Below are 22,508 nucleotides of genomic sequence, written 5' to 3'. Positions count from 1 at the left end.
CCAGCTCGGAGCTTGCGTCATTCTCGCTCACGCGCGCGTCGCGGTACGGTTTCTCCGTCTCAAAAATGTTTATCAATCGCGAATCCTAAACCTCCGAGATACTCGAGGCACAGCCGGCGATTTCGGGTCTAATTGTAAGACGCGCTTCTCTCCTCGCGTCGGATATCGTCTTTCGAGGGTGGTCTTAGTTTCGATGGGGACGATCGTCGAGCGATCGTCTTATATATCCGTCGCCTAGCGATCTATTATCCCGTCGCGAGGGTGGATAGCTCGGATTAATTTCGAACTTCTCGGTACACGTCGATCAGCTCGTTAGTTTATTTAGCGATCTTATCAGGTGAGCAGCCCAAGTGCCCTTCGACAAGCTCGATCGCCCGCCCGGAGTTCAACGAACCCTGCGAACGAGTCACTACCGTGTCGCCGGGGTTAATTAATTGAGGTTACGACTTTCTCCGATCTGATTTACACTACATTGTGTCGTTCGCCATCGAGTTGATGAACTCTTCCGCGCTTGCTTCGAGCTCGAGTTCGTACGATGAGATAACTTAAAACGAAGGCAGCCCCCTCCGGCGTTGATTATAATTTCAGGGTAAAATTCACGGTAATACGGTGGCGGTCTTGGAAATAGATTCAAATGGAAGAAAAATATAATTACTCGCGTGGAAAAAATAAGAAATAAAAAAATAAAAAATTGATAAAATATTTTGACAATTTTATCCTCTAGATGAAAATAATTTTCATAAGTGTAATTATTTTTTTTACATGATATGAATCTCGCGAAACCTCTGCAGTTTGAGGTTTTAGCAGGGAGATTCTTAGTTTCCTACAAAATTAAGATTACCCTCCCGTTTGTCCAATAATTTCGGTAATAATTTGCATCGCGGTAAATATAATTCATTGCATGTACTAAGTACTCAGCGAGGGTGCGTTTTACTTATAAGAAACGATCGCGGGAGATGCGGGGTCCAATTATTAATTACGCATGTATCTTCGTAATGGTTCAACGAACTCAGGCAGGGTTAATTTGGTGAATTCAACTTACTTCGGCGGGAATTAACCCGAGAGACCTCTACTTAATAATGAACCGTGAAAATGATAAAAAGAATACAGCGGGAGAGATTGAACGATGGGGAAACAGTTTCGTTCTGCTGCCCACTGATTTTTTATATATACACTTTAGACAACGTAGAATATAAAAACGTGTTAATAAAATAACTCTCAGGCTATTAGCTGTTATATAACAATAAATCAATGTTTAATAATATCAAAAGCTTTTACGTTACTTTATTTAAAATAAAGAGACTTAAATAAAAAAACGTGCAATTTTTCAGAAAGTCTAAATGCAGAACTGCCGTATCGCCTGCGACAAATTACAAACAGTTTTAATCAAATCGGCCTTTAGCAATTTCGCGTATTTCAATTTGTTTCGATAACATTTAATCGGAATCGGTGCTTCTGCGTTCAGGCTCACTACTGAAACTACTTCTTTGTAGTGCTGTTCCACGTAATGTGCACTCGAAGTTAATCATCAACCCGGGAGAGAGACGACAGGGTTCTCGTAATAAACGCCGTGTGCGTCACGTTTCGCGCGTGCGAAAGCGGAAAAGGCGCGCGATAGCGAAAAAAAAAAAATATAAAAAAAGCCGGCGCGCCACGGTCGGGTCGACGAACCCGCGTAGGATTAATTTGGCGTGCATTTGTAACTTCCTTCAACGAGACTTAACCCCGCGCGCGACCCCGGGCTCGGCACCCAAGAGAAAGAGAGCAGATATAAAAATGTCTGAAAGTAAAGCGGCGACGGGTAGGGCGTAAACCGGCCGTCACCGCCGGTCAAAAGTACCGCCGTCGTCGCGAAATCCAGAGCCGAGCTGGCGGCCCTAGTGGGCGACAAGGTGGTGAAATTAATTCGCGCAATCATTCACGCGTGATTGAACGGTCACGCTTCGCGGCAACCCCTTCGGATTCAGCGTACAAAATAACGCGGCTTGGCGACGACGAACCTTGCATCCGTGGCTTAGGAAAATCGCGCATCTCTTCAACGACCGAATTGGAGATCTCGTGGATTTAACGCGCTTTAGCGAATACCGGGGAATTTTTCTTTTTCACAACGAACGTGTTCGCGCATCGAATAAATTGAGGGGTGATGGGTCAACGGTTACCGGAGGCAGAAATGTAATAAATATCATTCGGACGGACGAAATTCTCGTTTCTTTTCTCGTCGCTTTGATCGTCTCGAGAGCTTCTTTACTGCTTTTTACTTAGTTTTTGTTGTCCCTTTTTTTCATTTCTTCTTTTCGTTGTTTCTCCGCGCTTATTTCTTTTTTTTATATATATATATATATATTGAATTTTTGAACGTCGTCATACTGTCACAGACTGAAATGTCTGAAAAATGAGAAGAGACAGTGGCACTCGTTTAAATGTCGTTTTGAGTGTCAATAATTTTTTTTTTTCTTTGAAATATCGTTACGTGGCAGATTTATACATAACGTCACCTAAATATAATACGTGTCTAAATTAAAGTAGCACGACGACGTTCTTGAAAAACATGTCTTCTCATCGGAAAAAAATTAATTTTAATAATCGATCGGACATAAAGTTCAAAATATATATTTAATACACATTTGCGTAATAATTTTTATCGTTTTTATTTATATACTAAAATTTAATACTCTTAATGAGGAATATTTAAATCTCCAAGGCTCAAAAAGAATCTTTAAAAGTATTTAAAAAATGTATTCTATTATTAAAAAAAAAATAAATAAAAAAAATAAAATTAAAAAATGTAATATTAACAAGACGCTTTTTATATATTTTACCCTTTGTGTCTTACAAGTGATAAGTGAAATCTGTCTTCGGTAACTAGCTGTCGTACACGGAGACGCTTTGTAATCGAAAGCGACTTCCTGAAAAGATATGCTGAATTTTGAATGAACAATGAACGTCTTTTTTCTTCTATCTCTCGCTCTTTCGCATCTTTACCTCCCCCTCCGTTCTGCTCTTTCTTCCCTTTGGGTACCGACATGCAACGAGCGGGCAGGTTCAACGAACCCGGGGATGACGTGACACCGCCACGCCGGGAATTTATTATCTGAAGCCCGTTGTTCAACGACCCTCTCTTTTTTTTCTTTTTTTTTATTTTTTATTTTTTCTTTTTTTTTTCGCGTGCACCGCGGATTCGAGCGCGTTCTTGGCTTAGTTTCTTCCCGATTTCCCCGGTGCTCCGTCATCGCCGCGGTCACGGATGACGTGTTTCTTCTCCGTACCGCGATGAGTTTTTCGTGGCGAACGCTTGTCACGCGTGAATGTTCGTATCATCGGTCGAACGGCTGCGTGCGCGTTTCACGCAAGCGGCTCTTATCATCTCGAGTTCGCTACCGCTATTTCCGGAACGTAAATAACGATAACAAAAAAGAAAAAAAAAAAAAATCACGGATACGACGTAACGATTTGATCGTACGAAACGAACGCAGAATGACGTAATTTTACGTGAGCACTCGACGTCTCGTACGTACACGTACGAAATATTCAAGCCCCGCTGCATTTGTCGATGCAATTTTATTTCATTACAAGGCAATTATTTTGTATAATTACCCTGACGAAATAATTAATACTTATTCGTGTTCGGAAAGTTTCCCCCCCCAAAAAAAAAGAAAAAGAAAACAACGTAATTGCCGGACAGGTGAAAAAGAGAAAGATTCTTCGAACGTCGTCGTCGCGAGTCTATCCGACGTTGCGAAACGCGCATTTCTCGGCGCAAACGCACGCCAGGCTTAATTGCCATCGCGAAATAACTCCCATGAGACGTCATTGTTATTATGAAGCTTTGCCGAGCGCAAACGCCCGTCTAGAAACCTACGGTTTAACGACTCCGCGCTGTCGATCCCACGACATGGACCGCCGAAATTCGCCTACCCGATGACTCGCGCTAAAGTGAATTTTTATGGGGGACAAGCTGCGAATGTCTCGCGAGGCATTAAATTCGGGTTAATCTCGCTAACGTTTTGTATCCCCGATAAAAGCGTCTCGACGTACAATCAACGGCTTCTCTCTTTGTTTTTTTTTGTTTTACTTTCTTTGTATTAACGTCGCACGTCTGGTGCGGCAATCTAGATCTAGAGAGCACAATTAGCACGTTCGGCGTCGGTGATAATTCCACAATTTCGCCGGGAATCTACGGTTTATGGTTTATCGTTAACTGGGGACTTTTACGACAGTCACGTCAAAAATCGCGCTTTAAAGGTTCTGTGTCGAAAATGTTTTATTTTTCTACTTGAATTTTAATTTAAAGCGTAAATATGATTATTAAAAAGAAAAAAAAAAGAAGAAAAGAGAATCTTTTCTTTTTTAATCGGATATATTTTTTTGCGCGAGTATAAGAAAAAATTTTTCGTAGAATAATGCGGGGAAATTAAGCGACGTGAATCTATAGTAAAGGTACGATATTTTTATGTTCGCAGAGTGGAAAGCTCAGCGCTGCAGTTGGTGTGCCCGCTGGATTCTCGCCCGGTGCAGCTAATCTTCCGAGGATTGCAGGTGGTCAAGGAGAAACGAGTGCTCCTCAGAGATGTTTCGGGAGTCGTCAAGCCAGGCGAATTATTGGCCGTTATGGGCCCTTCAGGTACAACTCTATCTACGCGATATCAGCTACATTTGACGAGAACAATACGCGTCCCGAAAAAAAAAATTAGGATTTTCCTTTCAGGCGAACGATGAAATATTCATTAAAAAATTATATTTTACACTGCCGGATTATCCGCCGAGCGCGATAAGGTCTCGTATCTTTCGGAATAGTTGCCTGCCGTTGAAATTAATTAGCGATTTGCGCGCTTTAATGCATCGATTTAAAAGGTATCTCGAAAATAAAACGCGCAAAGTTACGTATACGTTTAATCGGTCGAAACGCTAGTAGCAAAACAACTCACGGGATCTCGTTTATTCTCGGCCATTACGTCTCCGTAATGATCCTACTTTTTCGTCCCGTCCCACCGATGACCCCCGACGTAATTGCTCAGCGCTTTTCGAATGCTCTTTCGCGTATCGCATTATTTCTTGCGGGCCTTAATCGCGGACGGCGTTGCGTGGACGTCGCGGCGGAATTAAGTTTGCGCTTCTATCTTTAACCGCTTTTATGTGCGCGCCGGCGAAATATACCCCAGGCCCTGCAATTTCATTCCGCCTGGAATATTTATCGCCGCGGCGAGAAAGTCCATTCGCGGTTGTTTTCCAACGCATCGCGTCGCATGCAAGGGTCTAGCATAAATTCACCCAGTAAAACGTATTCGGCATTTTTAATAATCGTAACCTCTTCGCCGAGATATCTTGAAACCGTGAAATAATATGTTTCACTAATTTTATTATTCGTCTTATTCTATTTTAAAGATATTTTTATCAAATGCGCTGATAGCGCGCTTTTTTCGAACGCGCAAGGAACACCTAATTCGGCGCAACTGTGCGAGAGATATTTACCGAAATATATAACACGTCCGCACGTCCAGCACTCGGAGGGCGCTAAATTTTTGTCTGACATATTTGTTACGCAGGCTGTGGTAAAACAACATTGCTGAACTGCTTGTCCGGTCGCGTCGGCGTGGACGGCGGTGAGATCTGGCTGAATCGCGAGAGGCTCACGAAACGATGGCGCAGAAGAATATGCTACGTTCAACAGCAGGATATTTTTTTCCCCGACCTCACCTTACGACAGACCCTCGAGGTAAGTTCGACGATAATTATCGTGCCTAATAATCCTAATTCGAAATACGCGACGCGGTAGTTTCAAAATTTTAATCCTTCGCCTTTCAAGCTGATCAATTTCTGAATATCAAACGGGCCGTCGATAAAGCGCCGATCGGTTAATTGTCACGCAATTGTAAAAGTGAAATAATTGTTTCGCGTGCAAAACTTATCGTTACGAAGAAGAAGAAAAAAAAAAAAAGAGAGTAAAAAGTTTTGCGCAATAAAATAAACAACGGGAAAAGAAGGCACGCCGTGATAAAAGCGGGAGCAGTTGCTGTGGATGCATTTCTGTACGCGTGTCCCGAAATAAGAGGACAAAACGCAGAAACGAGCGTAACGTTTCCTCATTTTCCACGAAAATCCGAGAACCGGCCGTGCCAAGGCGGCCGAGGCGCGCGCGCGCCTTTCACTCGATATTCATCACGGCCCACGCCGCCGAGTAAGCGGGAATTAGGAGGACACCGTGTACGCAAAGATCGCCGGGAATGCAAATTCATCGGGCTGGGAGCCAATGCGCCCCGTTGCACTTGGGGGGATTTAAGAGGTCTGGGCGGAAAACGGACGCGGACAGATACGCGCTTTGTCGCTTCGGCCGCTCTAATCAAATAAACATGCCGCACCTGCCCGACGCAACCACTCCGCGAACCGGGAGACTGAGTTTCATAACAAGGTTAACCGATAGGCTGTTTCTAATCTCGAAGGTGTTCAGGATTTTTTCTCGACGTATTATCTTTATCCTCTCTCATTTTACATGTAAACGTCGCGAGACGGTGTCTGAACATTTTTTTTTTTCCTTTTCTTTTTTCTTTTTTTTTTTTTTCTTTTTTTTAACTTTACATTTTACGATAGCGATAAAAATTGTGAGAACGACAGTTAAATGACGGCGATAATTTTTAGACTTTTCTAAAGTAATCTAAGACAATGAGGAAAAGTACTAAATAGATTAACGGTACAGAAATAACAACTGACTTCGTCGGGAATAAAAGAATCAGGTTATATCGTATATGCGCGATTATTAGATCGGGCACGAACGAACTGGTTAATAAATATGCAATTATTGACGGCATATAACGGTGGGCATAAATAATTAGACCGACAGGAGGAGCCGCTGGATGAAATAAATTAATGACGAGTGAGAGCAAATGAGTCGCCGCACATGTTTCAACGAGTCTCACAACAAATGTCCGATGTTACACGTACACGCGGTGACATCGGCGTTTCCAATTTACCCGTATAACTGCATGTCGCATTCCGGCGTGGCTGCATTCAAATCCCGAACCTTCAACGGCCAGAAAAAAAAAGAAAAAAAAAAAAAGAAAAAAAAAGAAAAACCCTTTTCGACGGACGTTCCAGTTTCGTCTCCCCTGTTTCGTCGTCAACGAGTTTCTAATTAATTTAAATTTAATCGATCGGACGACTGCTCGGACCGGCCTCCCCCTCCCCCTGGGTCTCTATCGCAGGCCACGCCGAGGCAGAACTTTCCAGTAAAATCGGAGTAAACGGACGGACGGGCGGGCACGCGTCATTTGTCGCGGGTGCGCTCTTTGCCGCTTCCTTCGAGCCGCCTCAACGTTACGAAAGTTGTTTGCGGCGCGATGTATCACATGTAGAAACCACGCGGAATAATTGAATAATAAAAAAGAAGCGGAGCGAGAGAGAAAGAGGGGGAGGGGGGGGGGAAGAGATAAAAGTATCACGTGCACGGCGCCCACTCGCGCGTCCGCGTACCTACGCGGCACGCGCGTGTCACACGCATAGCTATACACGCGGCCCTCGCGGACGAACACCGCCGCTCTCGTCTAGCCGCGACCGTTAGCGGTGAACAGCGGAGGGAGGAGGGGACGAAAGGGAGGGAAAGGGGTCGTATCTCTCGCGGTGACGTCATAACTCGGTCAGTGAACCGCCGAGAGCTCGCGGCGCGCGTCTTACGGTTTCGAAAACATTTGGCGCCTCCTCTACACGCACGCATACCACGCGTGCACACGGCGGCGGCTGCTTAGAGACCACGGAGCCGCCGGTGCTCCTTTCAGCGGGATGACACTTTCTCTCTACCGCGGAGGGGGCGGAAGGACGAGGAAGAGGGCGCTTTTTTTTCCCCCTGGCCGATTCCTCTCCCCTTTTCGCGCCGAGATCGTACTCCTGTTATCTATTCGCTCGCGTCACATATCACGGACGATCGTACCGTTTTGAGGACCGCAAAATTGGAGCAAGACCGTGGATAACGAGTCCGAAACGTTCCGCGGGTCCAGACTTGATCTCAATCGCGTTTGCGTTTTATGTAAATCAGAGGACGATAAGACAATAAAATCGTGGCGTGTCGAATAATCATCGCGTATCAATTAACGCTTGAAAAAAAAAAAAAAAAAATTCTAAAACGATCTTGCATCTATTATAAATAACAAACGTCCTACAATTAAAAAAACATTAAAAAGAAAAAAAAAATTAATAAAAAAAATTAATAAAAAAATTGTCCAAAAATATGCGCGAAGGGAGAAAAAAATTGAGATGTCTATATCTCAAACTCGACTCGTCAGAAAAAAGAGAAGGAAGGGCCACCTTACGTCCCTAAGACCGGAATGTAAACTGTTAGAGGGAACAGAAGAAGAGGTTCACTTTTCCGTCCGGTTCCACGGCCGGGTATCGTCGTTATCTTTATTTAGACATAACTGTGTTCCCGCGGCGAGTACAATATCATCGGCCGCGCACTTTCTCTCTCCGCATAACGGGGCCCCCTCTTGTGTAACGGCACGAGGAGAATGAACGTTGAGAAACGGCACGCGCGTCGTCGTCCCGGCCCCGGTCTCTATATCCGTACGCGTAGCCGCGGTTGATTGTGATATAAAGGGCGATCCGTAACATCATCGCGCATCAAGCCGCGGCGGCGACGACACATTCTTGGACGCGTACGAAATCGACGCGTTTGCATCGCGGAAAGTTTCATCTGGACGATTCCTTTTACTCCGAATGGCTTTAAACGGCGACTTCGAATCGCAGTCCTCGCGACTCTATCAAACTGACGCGACGAATCGTGAGATTCCACCGAAGAAGCGTAAAACAGTTCAATCGGGGGGATGAAGCTTCGTTGCCTCCTCCAGCTTTGCGATAATGTAATCGATCGAGATCGACGGAGTATGAAGAAATTCTTCCGCGTGACGCGAGAGCTCTGACGTTCACGAGGCACGCTCGCGACGAAAATGCTCTCGAATCGACGAGCCCCGCGGTACGCCCTTCCGTGGCGAAAAACAGCCCCGCGGTTTCGCAACCTACGCGTCATCGTAATTGACTTAACGATCGGCTTATGACGGGCGTGCCCCCGGCGCGGCTCGGCGCGGCACGGCGCGCGGTTAGAGCCGACCGGAGTAATAATAGTACAAAGTGGCCTGGATATATTACGAAACGGAAATGCATCCACCGAGCCGGCCGATGCGCCAACGTCGAGGCGCAGCCGCGGTTTTAGTTTACGTTTGCCGTTTTAATGCCGCGCGTTTACGCGGCTCCCGTCAGAGACGCGTAAACCGATCGGCGGTGCTAAAAACCGATCGCCGTTTACGCGGCCCCTCCGGGGCCGTTACAAGCATTGCATCGCATCGCAATTTTGCAGTACCAGGCGAGGCTGAGGCTTCCGGACACACTCTCACACTCCCAGAAGATGCAGTGCGTGGACCACATCATCGAGGTCCTCGACCTCGCGGGCTGCCAAGACACCAGTGAGTACCCCGACGGCGGCGGCGCGCGCCGTAAAGCCGAAGGATCGATGATCGGCCCGATACTTTTAGACACGCGATTTCAAATCGCCCGTCGAAGACCGACGTCGATCGTAATTCCCTCGACTCTCCCCGGGACCCCTTCGCGATCATAAAGAAGCTCGTTTCGCACGTTGTACGCGGTGTAAAAGAGCGGCGGGTACCTGCGCGACGTGCGAAAGCGTCGTCACTCCGCGATCTAATAGCACGCTTGACCGAATTACGTCGCGTCGTTGTGAGTAAACTTGGTCTAACGCAATTTTCGGAGACCTACTCAGTTACCGTAGTAATTTATTAATTAAAATTAATACAAGTAAATCAAGTCTGATCAGTACTTATTCAATTTCCCTTTTTTTTTTCCTTTTTTTTTCTTTTTTTCTTTTGTTAATATTAAAATATTGGTTAACGCATATCGAGTTAAACGTGAATCGTTGTTAATGTTAATTCGCGAGCCGGCTCTCTTACCGTTATCGTCGCCGCGACTATCTGTCTTCGTTTAGCATTTTGATTGACAATTTCCGCGATCGCGAATATCGAACCGTCGCGCGAGCGTCAAGCAGCCATTGGTGTTTATCGAAATATGTACGTAGGAAAAACGAGCCAAGTAATACACAGGCTGACCTACATGCACGCTTCGCGAGCGGCGCGCCGTGAGATTATCCGAACGGTAGATCCCATTTGTTACGATACCGAAATGCAATTAAAACTCAAAAAAAATAAAAAAATAAAAAAAAAACTTTCCGTTCGATTGTTCGCCGAGGCGACCGTTTTTATTTCCGCTTAATGTTAAATTCCTGGTTTTATTCTCTCGGCGTTTCATATCTAAAAACGACGCGGACGTTAATCCGTCCTACGCCGCCTAAGCTCAGCCGGCGAAACGTCGAACGCAATGGGAAGGGCAGTGACATTTTCCGGAATAGAAACGAACGAAAGTACGGTAACGCGTATATCTCGGAGCGCCGGGGGCTCCATTGTCGGTCGGTTGATAAACGGTTTCCTCGATCGTTAACCCCCGAGAACTCTTCGAGCGCTGAACGCGATTCGCCTCGGCCGCGAGAAGCAGTGACGTAAAGTACGATTCCCCGCCGCACAATTACACGTTCGTTTCTCTTCCTGCGAGCCCCGGCGAGGGGAGGGGGGGGAGGGAAGGCGGGCGGCTGAAAACGGCGTCGACGGCGACCAAGTTTAATAATTTACCGCGCGTCAGAGATCACGCGCTCTCCGCGTCTCGTTAGTGCCAGCTGACGGATCCGAATATCGGCACCGATGTAACGCCCGGGTTCAAAGGGGGGGGGAGAGGGGGTGGCGGGGGGAGGGGGAAACACCGACCGTCGCCAAGAGAAAGAAAGACATTCTCGATCGGGACAGCCTCGACTTATCTTTATTGCCGCGGAGGGAATTTTTCATCGATATCTAGCTCGTAATTCTGTTTATTCGCGATCCGCGCGGACGTAGGCACCGCATGCTAATAAAACGCCTTTGACGCTTTATTGTCTGAGATCATTTGCCGTATCTTCTGAACCTTTTTAAATGCCCCTTTTTTTTTTACCGCCTCGGTGAAATGCGCGACGTGGTAATTATCGCCTACATTTTCAATATCTTTCATATGACGGGAGCTCTCTCCGTATCTCGCGCCGCTCATACAATCGAGTGCTATTTTCGAACGTTATTCATCGATGTCGGTAACACAATTGTGTATAGAAACTAGAATATAACGTGCGTACGGCTGCTGTGAAAATACTTGACGCTCGCGATTATTACTCTGCACGCTTTTAATATATATATTTATATTTGCAATCGCAATTTGCAATTAAATCATTTCTGTAAAGTGACTTTTGTTGTTTTACCATAAGGGATTAATAATATATTTTTAAACAGTTATTGGAGATTATTCGAAACGGGGGATTTCCGGTGGCGAAAAGAAGAGGACGAGTATAGCCTGCGAATTACTCACGAATCCATCGTTAATGCTCCTTGACGTAAGTTTCTTTTATATTTACTTTCGTATCAATTAAAAAAAAAAAAGAAAATTATTATATAAATCCTAAATAATTCATAGAAGCTTCATCTATAACGCATGTATTTATAAAAATTGTGTTATCGGACAGATAACACGAAATAATAGTTGGCGGAGTTGGAAAAATTCGCTCGGAAAATTTCCCTTAAATTTAGCCTCGCGATTGTTAATTTACGAAAGCCTTTCATGTTTCAGGAACCCACGAGCGGGCTCGACTCGCACTCGGCCCAGGCATTGATCTCGCGGTTAAAGAAATATGCCGAACAAGAGGGTAAGAGCATCGTGGTGACGGTACACCAACCTAGTTCCAGGATGTTTCACAGTTTTAGCAAACTTCTCCTACTGAGTAACGGACAGGTGGCGTATTACGGCTCGACGGCGAACGTCGGCAGATTTTTCTCCACGATAGGACTTACGTTACTGCCGCATTACAACCCCGCGGACTTCATTCGTAAGTGCATTTCACCGATACGAGCCAGCTTCGTTAAATTATACTTGCGAATTAGACTCATGCCTTGCAAATAAAATTTTATCTCGTGGTTCCGTAATATATTTTACATTTTAAACTCATAATTCGATTTAAAAAAAAAAAAAAAAGAAAAGAAAAAGAAAAGAACGTCAGTTTTTCTACCTTCCTATGTATTTACTGTGACATGTATTCGTTTTTCTTATATAACGACGTGTCGTAAAAAGTATTACGTGTTTCGCGCGTAGCTAAAAAAAAATTCTAAAGTAAATAAAATTCAATCACAGTAACACACGCGGGCCTAACGTGTCGTACGAGACACAAAGGGATACCACTGAAATATCCGCGTTATTATTGCGACGCGCAATTTCCGACGCGTACATGATACATATGTTCGTAGCGCGTATCTAAAAAAACAAAAAAAAAGTCCCACGATCATATATCTTTTCTAAAATAAATATTTTATCCCGATGCGACAGCTATAGGGAAACGAATGGCTTCCCATGAATTGATCAGAGTCGACCGGGAAGAGAGCTCAGCTGTACGAAATGATTCTGTTTCAGTGGAACAAATAAAGGGGCCAGAGGATGTTCGAGATCGCATCGTTGCCGCAGCGAGAGCTGCAAGACAGGGACCTGACTGCCCACCGGAACTTCGCCCGGAGTATAATCCCAGCCAACATCCGCTCTGCGACCATCTCATTCATTATCACGAGCACCACATCAGCCACAACGGTATTATATAGCGTGCAATTCGCCCCGCGGTATACGCATTCAAATGCATGCACGCCTAGACTTTCCCCTGAAACCGCGGCGCAGACCGTTATGGCTCCTCGGTGTGTGCCCATTTAAAGCGCGCACTTGCTCAAAGATCGAGTATCTCGTGTTCGACCTACAACGCACGGGCTGGAAGGGCCTCTCCGCTTTTATGAACTGCTAAGATAGGCAGGCTCGACTAAACCTGTCTACCGAGTGTTTAAAGCCGCGGAGAGCCCGAGCGGCGTACCAATTCCCCGAGAGTTATTTATCTTTCCGTTCTTAATAGCGTTAATGCGTACACCCGTGGACAGCGGAGACTTCCGAAATAATCGGCAATTGTTTCGCGTTGATTTTACGCGGGAGATAATAAACGAGGTTGAATTAAAAAAGAAAAAAAAAATTAAATTAAATTAATAAATAAAATAACGAAATAGATATTGAAATCAAACTTGAATTAAATTAAGTAGGACTAAAAATATCGTAATAAAATAAACGACTGGTTTGTATGCTTGTATGTACTGCATGTAACGATGCAATTCTCACAAAGCTACTCTAAACACTCGTTCCTCCGGTGCTTTACAGTGAAGGAAGACGAAGGCCGTACGCTATGGTTGGACACGCAAAGCCACGCCAGCAGCAGCGCGAGTTCTGCTGATGACGACTATTCCTGGCAATGGCCCACCAGTTTTTGGTCGCAGTTCAAAGTAAGTGCGAACGTTCGCGGCAATTACCGTACACAATGCCATTTCACTCGCTCAAACATTTTTTATCGTGGTTAATGCACCTTTCCCGAGCTTAAGAAGACGAAGAAAAAAAAAGAGAGAAAAAAAAGAAAAGAAAAAAAAAACGGAATGCGATACGACTGCATATTATTAAAAACTAGGCCCCAACATTAAACTGTATTATTGTGAACAGATTCTCCACAAAATGAGAAAATAAAAAAATAAATTTAATACGTCGAATCTAGCTTGTGAAAATTCTTTTTCAATTCCTCGTGATACAAAGAACGATCCTCGTGCGACTTTGTACGAACAACTTATCGTCATTTTGAACTTTAATATCTAAAATCTGGCATAGTAGGTCTTGGACACGCGATTATTCCAACGTAATTGTTCGTAATCTCCAAAGGTATCCTTCGCGACGGATGAAAGTGTTACCCGCCAAGACTAATTTCTTCGTGTCAGACGTGATCCGTCGCCCGGGGAAGGAGGGAACGCGAATCGGCACTCTCTACGTTATACATCGCGGAGTGCCGATTAATGAATGCATTTAGACTAATGCGTACCGGTTTACCTATTCGCGGTGGACGCGTCATCGATCGCGTCGTAGGTGGATCGCACGCACGCACGTACGCGCGGCGCGAGGGAGATAGGGAAAGGGGGAGTCCCTCCGCCGCGTGCGAGCGTCGCGAGAAAGAAGAAGACCGGCCGGTCATAAAGAGAAGAACTGGGACGCGTTTGCACGATTCGCCATATCCGGATAATTACCGCGCGACCGGTATGCCCATTCGTAATCGCGCTTTACGTACGAATGCGAACGCCGCGTCACTTGCATCACTTTTACTCGGCAGAACCACGCGTTCCTCGCGGCCTACAGTAGCTCTCCGCCACCTCCCGTTGTCGCAAGGAGTAAAAAAAAAAAGGAAAGAAGAAAAAAGACGGATAGGGAGAGAAAGACGGGGCGTTCAAGGTCCGATATTCTATTAGCGATATTTATCGAACTAGGAGACACGGAACATAAATTTTGTTCTCTTTGTTCGTTGACCTGGACATCGTAAAACAAGTAACAACCGACCGAAAACCCAGCCTTTCACGCGATGCCCGAGACACTCTGTACGTATCACAGTTATTGTTTAAAAAGGCCTTCGAAACCGGCATTGTGAAACTGCGTTCTATTTTCTCACGGACGCTGATATAATCGAGTCGTACCGAAGGTATTAACCTGATATGTGATTATTATAAAATTGGTGTCTCGCGAAATAATTTCGCTCAGCCGAAGAAACGGGTGTTCAAGGGAAAACGCCGACAATCATTTTTTTTTCTTTCTTTTTCTCCTTATTTTTTCTAATTTTTTTCGTTAGAAGAAAGCAAAATTTATATATTACAAACGACGTATTACGCAATGCTCCAACAATTCAATCGTCCTGAACTTACCAAGAATTTTTATCTCCGCGAAAGTTACGCAAATGAAAATCTTTAATTCATTATGTTTGTTTTCAAGCCGGCGCAAAGTGTGCAATCGAGCTCTACGGGACAGCGGCGAGCGTCTATAAACGAGATTGTCTACCTTTGATTTCAGGTATTATCGGAAAGAAATTTTCAAGAGGCACGGCCGCGAATGCTGTCGCGTCTACACTGGCTGCAGACGGTGGCCCTCGGGCTTTTGACCGGGCTTTTGTGGCTGGGCCTTCCTAGAACCGAAGCAGCGATTCACGACATCCAGGGGTGGATGTTCTTTAGCAACACGTACTGGATGCTTTTTGCACATTTCGGAGCGCTCACTAGCTGTGAGTTGAATTTAATTCTCATTTTCGCGCGCGGCGCTTTTGCAGCCGAAATTCCCGGTTCGCAACGAGGGCTTTGGGGTCCATTGTGCTCGAGGCTCGACTGATTATCTCCCGACAATACCAACATTAATTAGACACTTGGACAAAACGATGCTAACGATATATCAAATTTGCGGCGAGCCGGCGAGATAAATTTTAATTACACGTGCGTGTAATCGCGCCGAGTTCTAAATTGACAGTTAAAGCGCTTACTTTCGAAATTAAGCTCGAAAAAAAAAAAACGCGGACGTGTAAAAAGGCTCCGCGGCTAACACGATTTTATTTCACCCCCAGAGAATTTTTTTTTTTAATTAATATGCATGTATTTTAAAATGCACGGAAAAGCAGATGAAAATTGATTGAGTAATTGGACTTTATCGGTCATTAACGTGTTCAATCAGCCGTTTAATAAGGCTTACTTTTTATCGCAAAGGACCGGAGAATGTTCAATCAAGAATGCTAGCACGTGTGGCATACCATGACCTAATACGTGCTCGCCGGTGGAAGTCCTTAAATTCATATTTCTCTGACAGCTAGCGCACAAGACACCGGTATATTAGATACTAAGTGCACGGTCTTTACATTTACCCGAACGCGTGCGACAGAACTAAACTTGCGTCTGTATTAAAATAATAAATAATTAAAAAATATCACCTTAAATACGCCTGTACTATGAATCCGTACTAAAATCAAGATTTAATAAACAAGATTTAATAAAATAAAAAATAAATAAACATTCAAAAATCTAAAGAATAAAAAAAAAAAAGAAAAAAGATCTGTCGCACGATTTATTCGAAAATAAAATAGTTCTACCGCAGATACGATCGCGTCGTTTTGCAGTCTTATATATTTTACGAGAAGGGACATATAAACCGAGTTGTAAACGCGAGAGAGAAACGCGCATCGTTTCCGACGGGTTGATTGTAAAATTGATTTTTGCATCATCTTCTCTCCTTCTTCCCTTCCCCCCTCAAGCCTGACATAAGCGGACGTGGTTAATTTATAAGAACCGCGGGGATGATTCGGAAAATAACAACGCGGCGACGTTCTTTTTAGTTCCCCCGGAGCGCGAGGTGATCAACAAGGAACGCATGTCAGGATCCTATCGGCTCTCGGCCTACTACCTGGCGAAGATGGTGGGTGAGCTACCGCTAACGATAACGCTGCCCGCAGTCTACCATATAATTAGTTACCCGATGTTGGGCTTCCATAATATAGCGGTCTTCATCACGCTGCTCGCGTTCTTGCTGCTCAACACTGTAGTCGCGCAGGTACGTAATTTTCTACCGATCGCCGTCAATGTCAGGCCATCGAACAAATGGCCATTTTCAACGTCGTCGCGAAATAATCCTTTCGATTCGGCGTAATAAAACATTGATCGATTCGCGGAACAAAATATTCCGTTTCAATAAAGTAGAACGGAATTAGAATATATTGCGCGATAATTCAAATGAAATGATTATCGATTTAAAAATTGACGAGCATCAAATTTTTATTACCGTTAGCGTGTTCGATGTTGGTGCTACCTAGATATCGAAATTAATTATTGTACTTCGATTTGGAATCGGTAAAAATAGTATGAATAATATCTATTTTTTATTTCTCTTTCTTTTTTTTTTTTATTGAAATATTTAATAGATTTATTAAAAGTATTTAATATCGATAATCGCAACCGTGTTTTATTACTATTTTTATTTTATTAAAAGGTATTAAATATTGACCTAGCGCTTTCTAGTGCTCGCAAGCTTATTTCGAGCCGAAAATTGAGAATTCTCGACACTGAAATGCACGAGAGTACATACACGTCGGCTACTCTCGAAAGCTATCGATCAAGTGAAGAGACGGCCGGGTTATTCAACCGTTCGGATAAGTCGACTTTATTGCATTCGGATCTTTAATTTCACGATGTTTTACAGAGCGTCGGATTTTTCGTGGGTGCTTGCTGCGAGGACTTGCAAGTGGGCATTACCGTTTCTGCGCTCTACACGCTCTCGACTCAGCTGCTAGGCGGTTATTTGGCGACATCGGTGCCACCATGGCTAGCGTGGGCTAGATATATCAGCATGATGCATTATGCCTACCAGAATATGCAGATTCTGGAGTTCGGTGTCGGCGAACCAATCGCGTAAGATTATATCTTTTGTTCATTGTAACGTTTGCCATTTATATTTGTATTGTTTGAAGTCAAAGTTTTTATCTTAAGCTTTTTTTTTTTCTCCCCCTTCAAAGATAAATATTGAAATGCAAGAAATAATTTTTTTTTTAATATAATTCACTAGCGTAAAGACAAAAATTAAAATATAGTTCCACGATGGCGGTGCGAAAAAAATGAATTAAAGAGTGAATTTCTAACTTTTTTTTCTCCCCCTTCAAAGATAAATATCGACATGCAAGAAATAATTTTTTTTTCAATATAATTCACTACCGTAAAGACAAAAATTAAAATATAAATCCGCGATAACGGTGCGAAAAAATGAATTGGAGAGTGAATTTCTAATGTTCCCTCACGAATAACGGCTGTTGTAATCGATAAAATAAATTTTTGTGCAACAGATGCTCGCACCCGAGTAAATTCGCCGAGTGCAGAAACGGCACGACGATACCCGTTTCCGCGATATTGGAGAGTCAAGGCGGAGTCAAAGGTTCTGGTCTACCATTATGGGCGAACACGGCGGTGCTACTGGCGTTTCTAATCGTTTTCCGGACACTGGGCTACCTCGTCCTACGTTATTATCGTGTACCAAAATGAGCGTGTTGGGAGCACACGCAAGTAGCACGCAAATTCTCGACGCGACTTTTTGTGGATCTTCAGCTTTGTTAACGCATAGAGTATTATAGCCACCGCCGGTCGCTGTCACGTGTCTCGTCGCTTTTGTCGGGGAATGAAAAAAAAAAAAAAAACGTCCGTACGTTCCGACGTCGTCCCCTGGGAAAATTTTCTCCCGCCGAGCTGTCGAACGTCTGTAAAGTTTTTCTATCTAGCTTGAAAACACGGAGGGAGCGGCGCGAACGGTTATCACGCGAACGCGAGCGTTTTCACTTTTCCCGACGGCATGCATCGGGTAATGCAACATAAAATGCGAGACCGTAACAGACACGGCGAGAACTATATATACATACAAACATACGTGCGCGCGTATATATATACATATATAAAATTTTACGTATGTTATATATGTATATTTATACATTGTACATGTGTGTATGCATATATATATACATATATATATATGTTGAGAGACTTTACATAGGAAACGCAAATGCATGTAATTCGAAAGATGTGCCAGTGCGTGTTCATGAATGTCGATAAACGTGAACGAACACGGGACATCGTTGTTTTCTCGTTGTTTGCGGAAAGAAGGGTATAATAGTAGAAAAATTTGACGCGGTGTCGCCGAAGCAGACTGAAAATTTGTACGATGGCGATGAACCTTTATATATATACATAGAGAGATACATACACCTACACATACATACACATATATATATATATATATATATATATATATATATATATATATATTTATATATATATATATATATATATAAACATACATACGCGCAAACACGTGGACGATAGGCTTAGATTCTTAAACATATTTGTAAGCGACCCATCGTCTTATCTCTTTTTTTTTTACTTTTATTACCGCCACTATTGCTACATTAATGTTTGTTGATATCAGTAAGAGTACTGCTACCGTTTCTATCATTACTTACTACCTTTTTACTATCGAGATGCTGTAATTAAGACATAGATGGAAGATTATGCTGCTAATTCTAAAGTTGACAGGGTGGAGGAACTAAGCATATATATACCATTTATATATCGACATATTGTTCCACCGACGAGATACTATTAAATATCAACGAGCCCGGCTAAATTTTCGTGATTGTCAAACGGAGGCGAGCTTGGAAATCCGTAAATAATAGAAGAAATCTTTCGGCATTACAGACCGTCGACACGAATTTTTCGACCGTCGACACAAACGTGAATAATCACCTTATTTAATGTAACGTTAAATTAATAATTTATTATACAGATGTAATTTATTTTTATAATTTATTATTATCCAAATGCATGATCTATGCAGCGGTAATATCGCATGTAGCTAGAGAACTACATATTTTCCATAATTATTACTCGTATCTACAATCAAATATATGTCATAGATGAGTTTACTTTTACGAGATATCAAGATGATAGTGTACAATTAATATTATTTTACGAACTAACCGTTTGAATTGATCGACAATCACGCAAATTTCCCCAAAAAAAGACTGTCGATTTTTTAACCTTTTAACGTGAAAGATCATTCACTTCGAGGAATAGAAACTATTCGTAGATCCCCCCTCCCCCTAAAAAAAAAAAATAAATTCTCTGACGTACATTTAATAGTTCTATTTTACTGAACGTTTTATCGTGCCCGGCTAGCGTAAATTTTTTACAATTCACAAATTAAATTCTGACCACCGAAAGGGTTAATAGTATCTTGCTCGTAATGGTACGCAATAAATGCGTGTGTGCGGTTTAATGCGAAGCCACACTTTCGAAAAGTTTGCACCACGGTTTATAAAGAACCGTTGCATCGATAAAAAAAAAAAAAAAGGAAAAGAAAAGAAAAAAAAAGGGAATTTTCTATGATTATAAAAATTTGTTGATTTCTTCGATATATCTCCGAGATATTACTCGTTACGAGAATGGGGATCCGAAATTAATGAGCGGTGTAATATTTCATTGTTTACTCTTTGTACATAGAGAATGTGTGTGTGTGTGAGAGAGAGAAAAAGAGAGAAAGAGAGAGAGGAAGCGAAAGAAAGATGCTGCTTATGTATGTATGAATGAAATTCAATATTTCATTCCTATATACATACATATCCGCAGACAAACTTATATATGCGTATAACTAAATGATAATAATGGTAATAATAACGACGCTAAGTATTATTATTCCAATTATTATTACTATTATTATCGCGTAATGATTACTCTAATTATTTTAATTTTTATTATTGCTATTATTATATTATTATTATTCTCGCATGTACATTTTACATACAACGGACTGAACGAGACGCGCTGTATTTTTTTTTTTTTGTACACACACGCGAAAAGGACGATACGTTACGCCGGTAATCGCAGATTAAGATTATACTCGCGTGAATCCATTTCGTTGACACTGATATCGTAGTGTGTTGTTATACTCCTTTTCTCTCCCCCCCCCCCCCCCCCCGAGTTACACAGTCACGGAAAGCCAGTGTTTGTTATAAATTAGATACATTAATTAGATTAGATTATTGCAGTTATGCATGCGGAGGACATGTGTCCGTCTGCGATTGTAACGCATGTCAGCCAATCAGCAAGTAATAATATTGTAAGGACAGTGAACTGGACGACTCCAGTGGCCAAGTAAGATTGCCGCAATTATGGTGAATCTCTGAATTTTAAACGGAAATTAAAGACGATTATTGATCGATGCATATCTCCGCGCGCGTACGAGCGCGCGTCGTGTTAACAATCACGTTTTGCTGTTACGACCGATGGGCTCGCTTTCGCTATTTATCACCCAGTATCGCCGATGTCTCCTTACAGTAATGATAGATCGAGTCAAGAACGAACGTTTTTCGAATTCTCGCATTCGCCAAAGGATATCGTAATCACGCGAGTTCGCGATCACGGAGAATCGTCCAGTGCACCAATAAACGCAATATCCACCAAGTGTTCATTGAGTTTGGTAAACGAGGCGAGAGGTAGGCAAAGCGGGAAGAGAGAATTCGTTACGACGAGGTATATCGCTTCCTAATTATGTGAGGCTGCAAGAGGAATGCAAGAAACGAAAAGAAAGAAAGGAAAGGAAGAGGAAAATAGCTGCAGGAGCAACGTTACTGTAATATCGAGATGAATCGAGCTGGTTTAAGACGTTGAATTTTTACGTAAAGCGCGATTCGAGGCCGCTGTATATATTAGACAATTGGCCGTAAATGTAAAAAAAAAAAAGAAGAAGAAAGAAAAGAAAATTTTAAGAATATAAACGATTCAGTAGAAGGCGTTCTTCGTTGAACTATAAAGTGAGAAAAACTTTTATCTTTAATTAATTTTTACGTTTAGACCTATTTCTTAAATTAGCCGAAGATTAGGCGGGGACTAACTGCAATGATTACGGTAGTCTTAAACTGGCTCTGACGGTAAAGGATATCCCGTATTCGAGCGGAGCAGCATGATGATGCGAATGTATAAACAAAGATTTGGCTGTGTCAACGTCTGTTGATTTCTCTGTCGTTTCTTCTTTTATATTTTTAACGTCTGAATCGAAACCTCTCGGCGAAAATAAGAAACGTGAGAGGAAGAGTTAGAGTAAAATTCAAGATAGAGTGAGATGTGCCGTGAATGATTTAAGAAAGAAAGATAGATAGACAAATTGCGAAAAAAATTTTTAAAAATTAAAAAAATTTAAAAAAAAAAAAAAAAGAAACAACACAAGAGCAAGAGGGTATGCGGACAAAGCTAAGCCCCATATCTTTATCGCACGTTTAACGTTGAATGATAGCTTAATGATCTGGAGCGATCACCAAGATAGCAATCTCCGTATGTTCCATATAAATAAAAAAAAAAAAAAAAAATGTAATTGTATTTCACGTTAAATTTGCGATGAAAATGAGTTTTAATGTTGAAGCGAGAAAAGGCTATTTCGAAAAACCGTACGTGGTTCATTGATCGAGCGATAGATAAACTGGCATACAAACATACATACAGCTCTACACGCCCAAATTTTTTTTTTTTTTTCCGATCACCGTGAATTGACGTAATGTATTTTTATTTCTGTATCCCGAGGTAGTAAAAAAAAAAAAAACCGTGAACAAATGCGAACAAAAATCGAGCGAACGCAATATGACGAGCGAATATAGAAATACCCCGCTTTTATGGGCGGTTTTATAACGAAGCCATGTTCTACAGATATCTCTCACGAGATGCAGACGTATATCGAGGATGTAAAAGCGAAAAAAAAAAAAAAAAAAAAAAAAAATATCTTTTTTCTTCACCGCCTCCAATTGCTATTCTATCAGGAAACGTACTTTTTAATCCTGTAGACGTCTTTTCAAAATTTTGATATCCATATATACATATATATATACAATTACTATATAATGTACATCACTGACTGTTAATAATCCGCGCGACTGGACATTTGTATGCGTTTACAACTTTAGCAGCGAGCTCGGACTGTGGGATCGATTGCTCACACTC

The 22,508-nt window shown here is 42.5% G+C and overlaps 1 protein-coding gene across 1 annotated transcript in view; it reads left to right on the top strand.

Moving 5' to 3' along the window:
- The window catches only part of E23 (Early gene at 23), a 104,984-nt gene extending 82,687 nt beyond the window's left edge, over positions 1–22,297 (top strand). Inside the window, exons 3-13 of the mRNA XM_070655257.1 lie at positions 4,461–4,621; positions 5,544–5,713; positions 9,338–9,443; positions 11,358–11,458; positions 11,692–11,947; positions 12,526–12,696; positions 13,303–13,424; positions 15,019–15,226; positions 16,322–16,536; positions 17,182–17,390; positions 17,819–22,297. Of these exons, the coding sequence (XP_070511358.1) occupies positions 4,461–4,621; positions 5,544–5,713; positions 9,338–9,443; positions 11,358–11,458; positions 11,692–11,947; positions 12,526–12,696; positions 13,303–13,424; positions 15,019–15,226; positions 16,322–16,536; positions 17,182–17,390; positions 17,819–18,014 (1,915 nt within the window). The 3' untranslated portion in view covers positions 18,015–22,297. The remainder of the gene's footprint in view (positions 1–4,460; positions 4,622–5,543; positions 5,714–9,337; positions 9,444–11,357; positions 11,459–11,691; positions 11,948–12,525; positions 12,697–13,302; positions 13,425–15,018; positions 15,227–16,321; positions 16,537–17,181; positions 17,391–17,818) is intronic.
- Positions 22,298–22,508: the final 211 nt, after the last annotated feature.

This window comes from Cardiocondyla obscurior, linkage group LG04 (genome assembly GCF_019399895.1).
Source record: "Cardiocondyla obscurior isolate alpha-2009 linkage group LG04, Cobs3.1, whole genome shotgun sequence".
NCBI lineage: Eukaryota > Metazoa > Arthropoda > Insecta > Hymenoptera > Formicidae > Cardiocondyla > Cardiocondyla obscurior.
The sequence above is the reverse complement of the archived record's forward strand: the minus strand, read 5'-3'. Positions and strand labels throughout refer to the sequence as shown.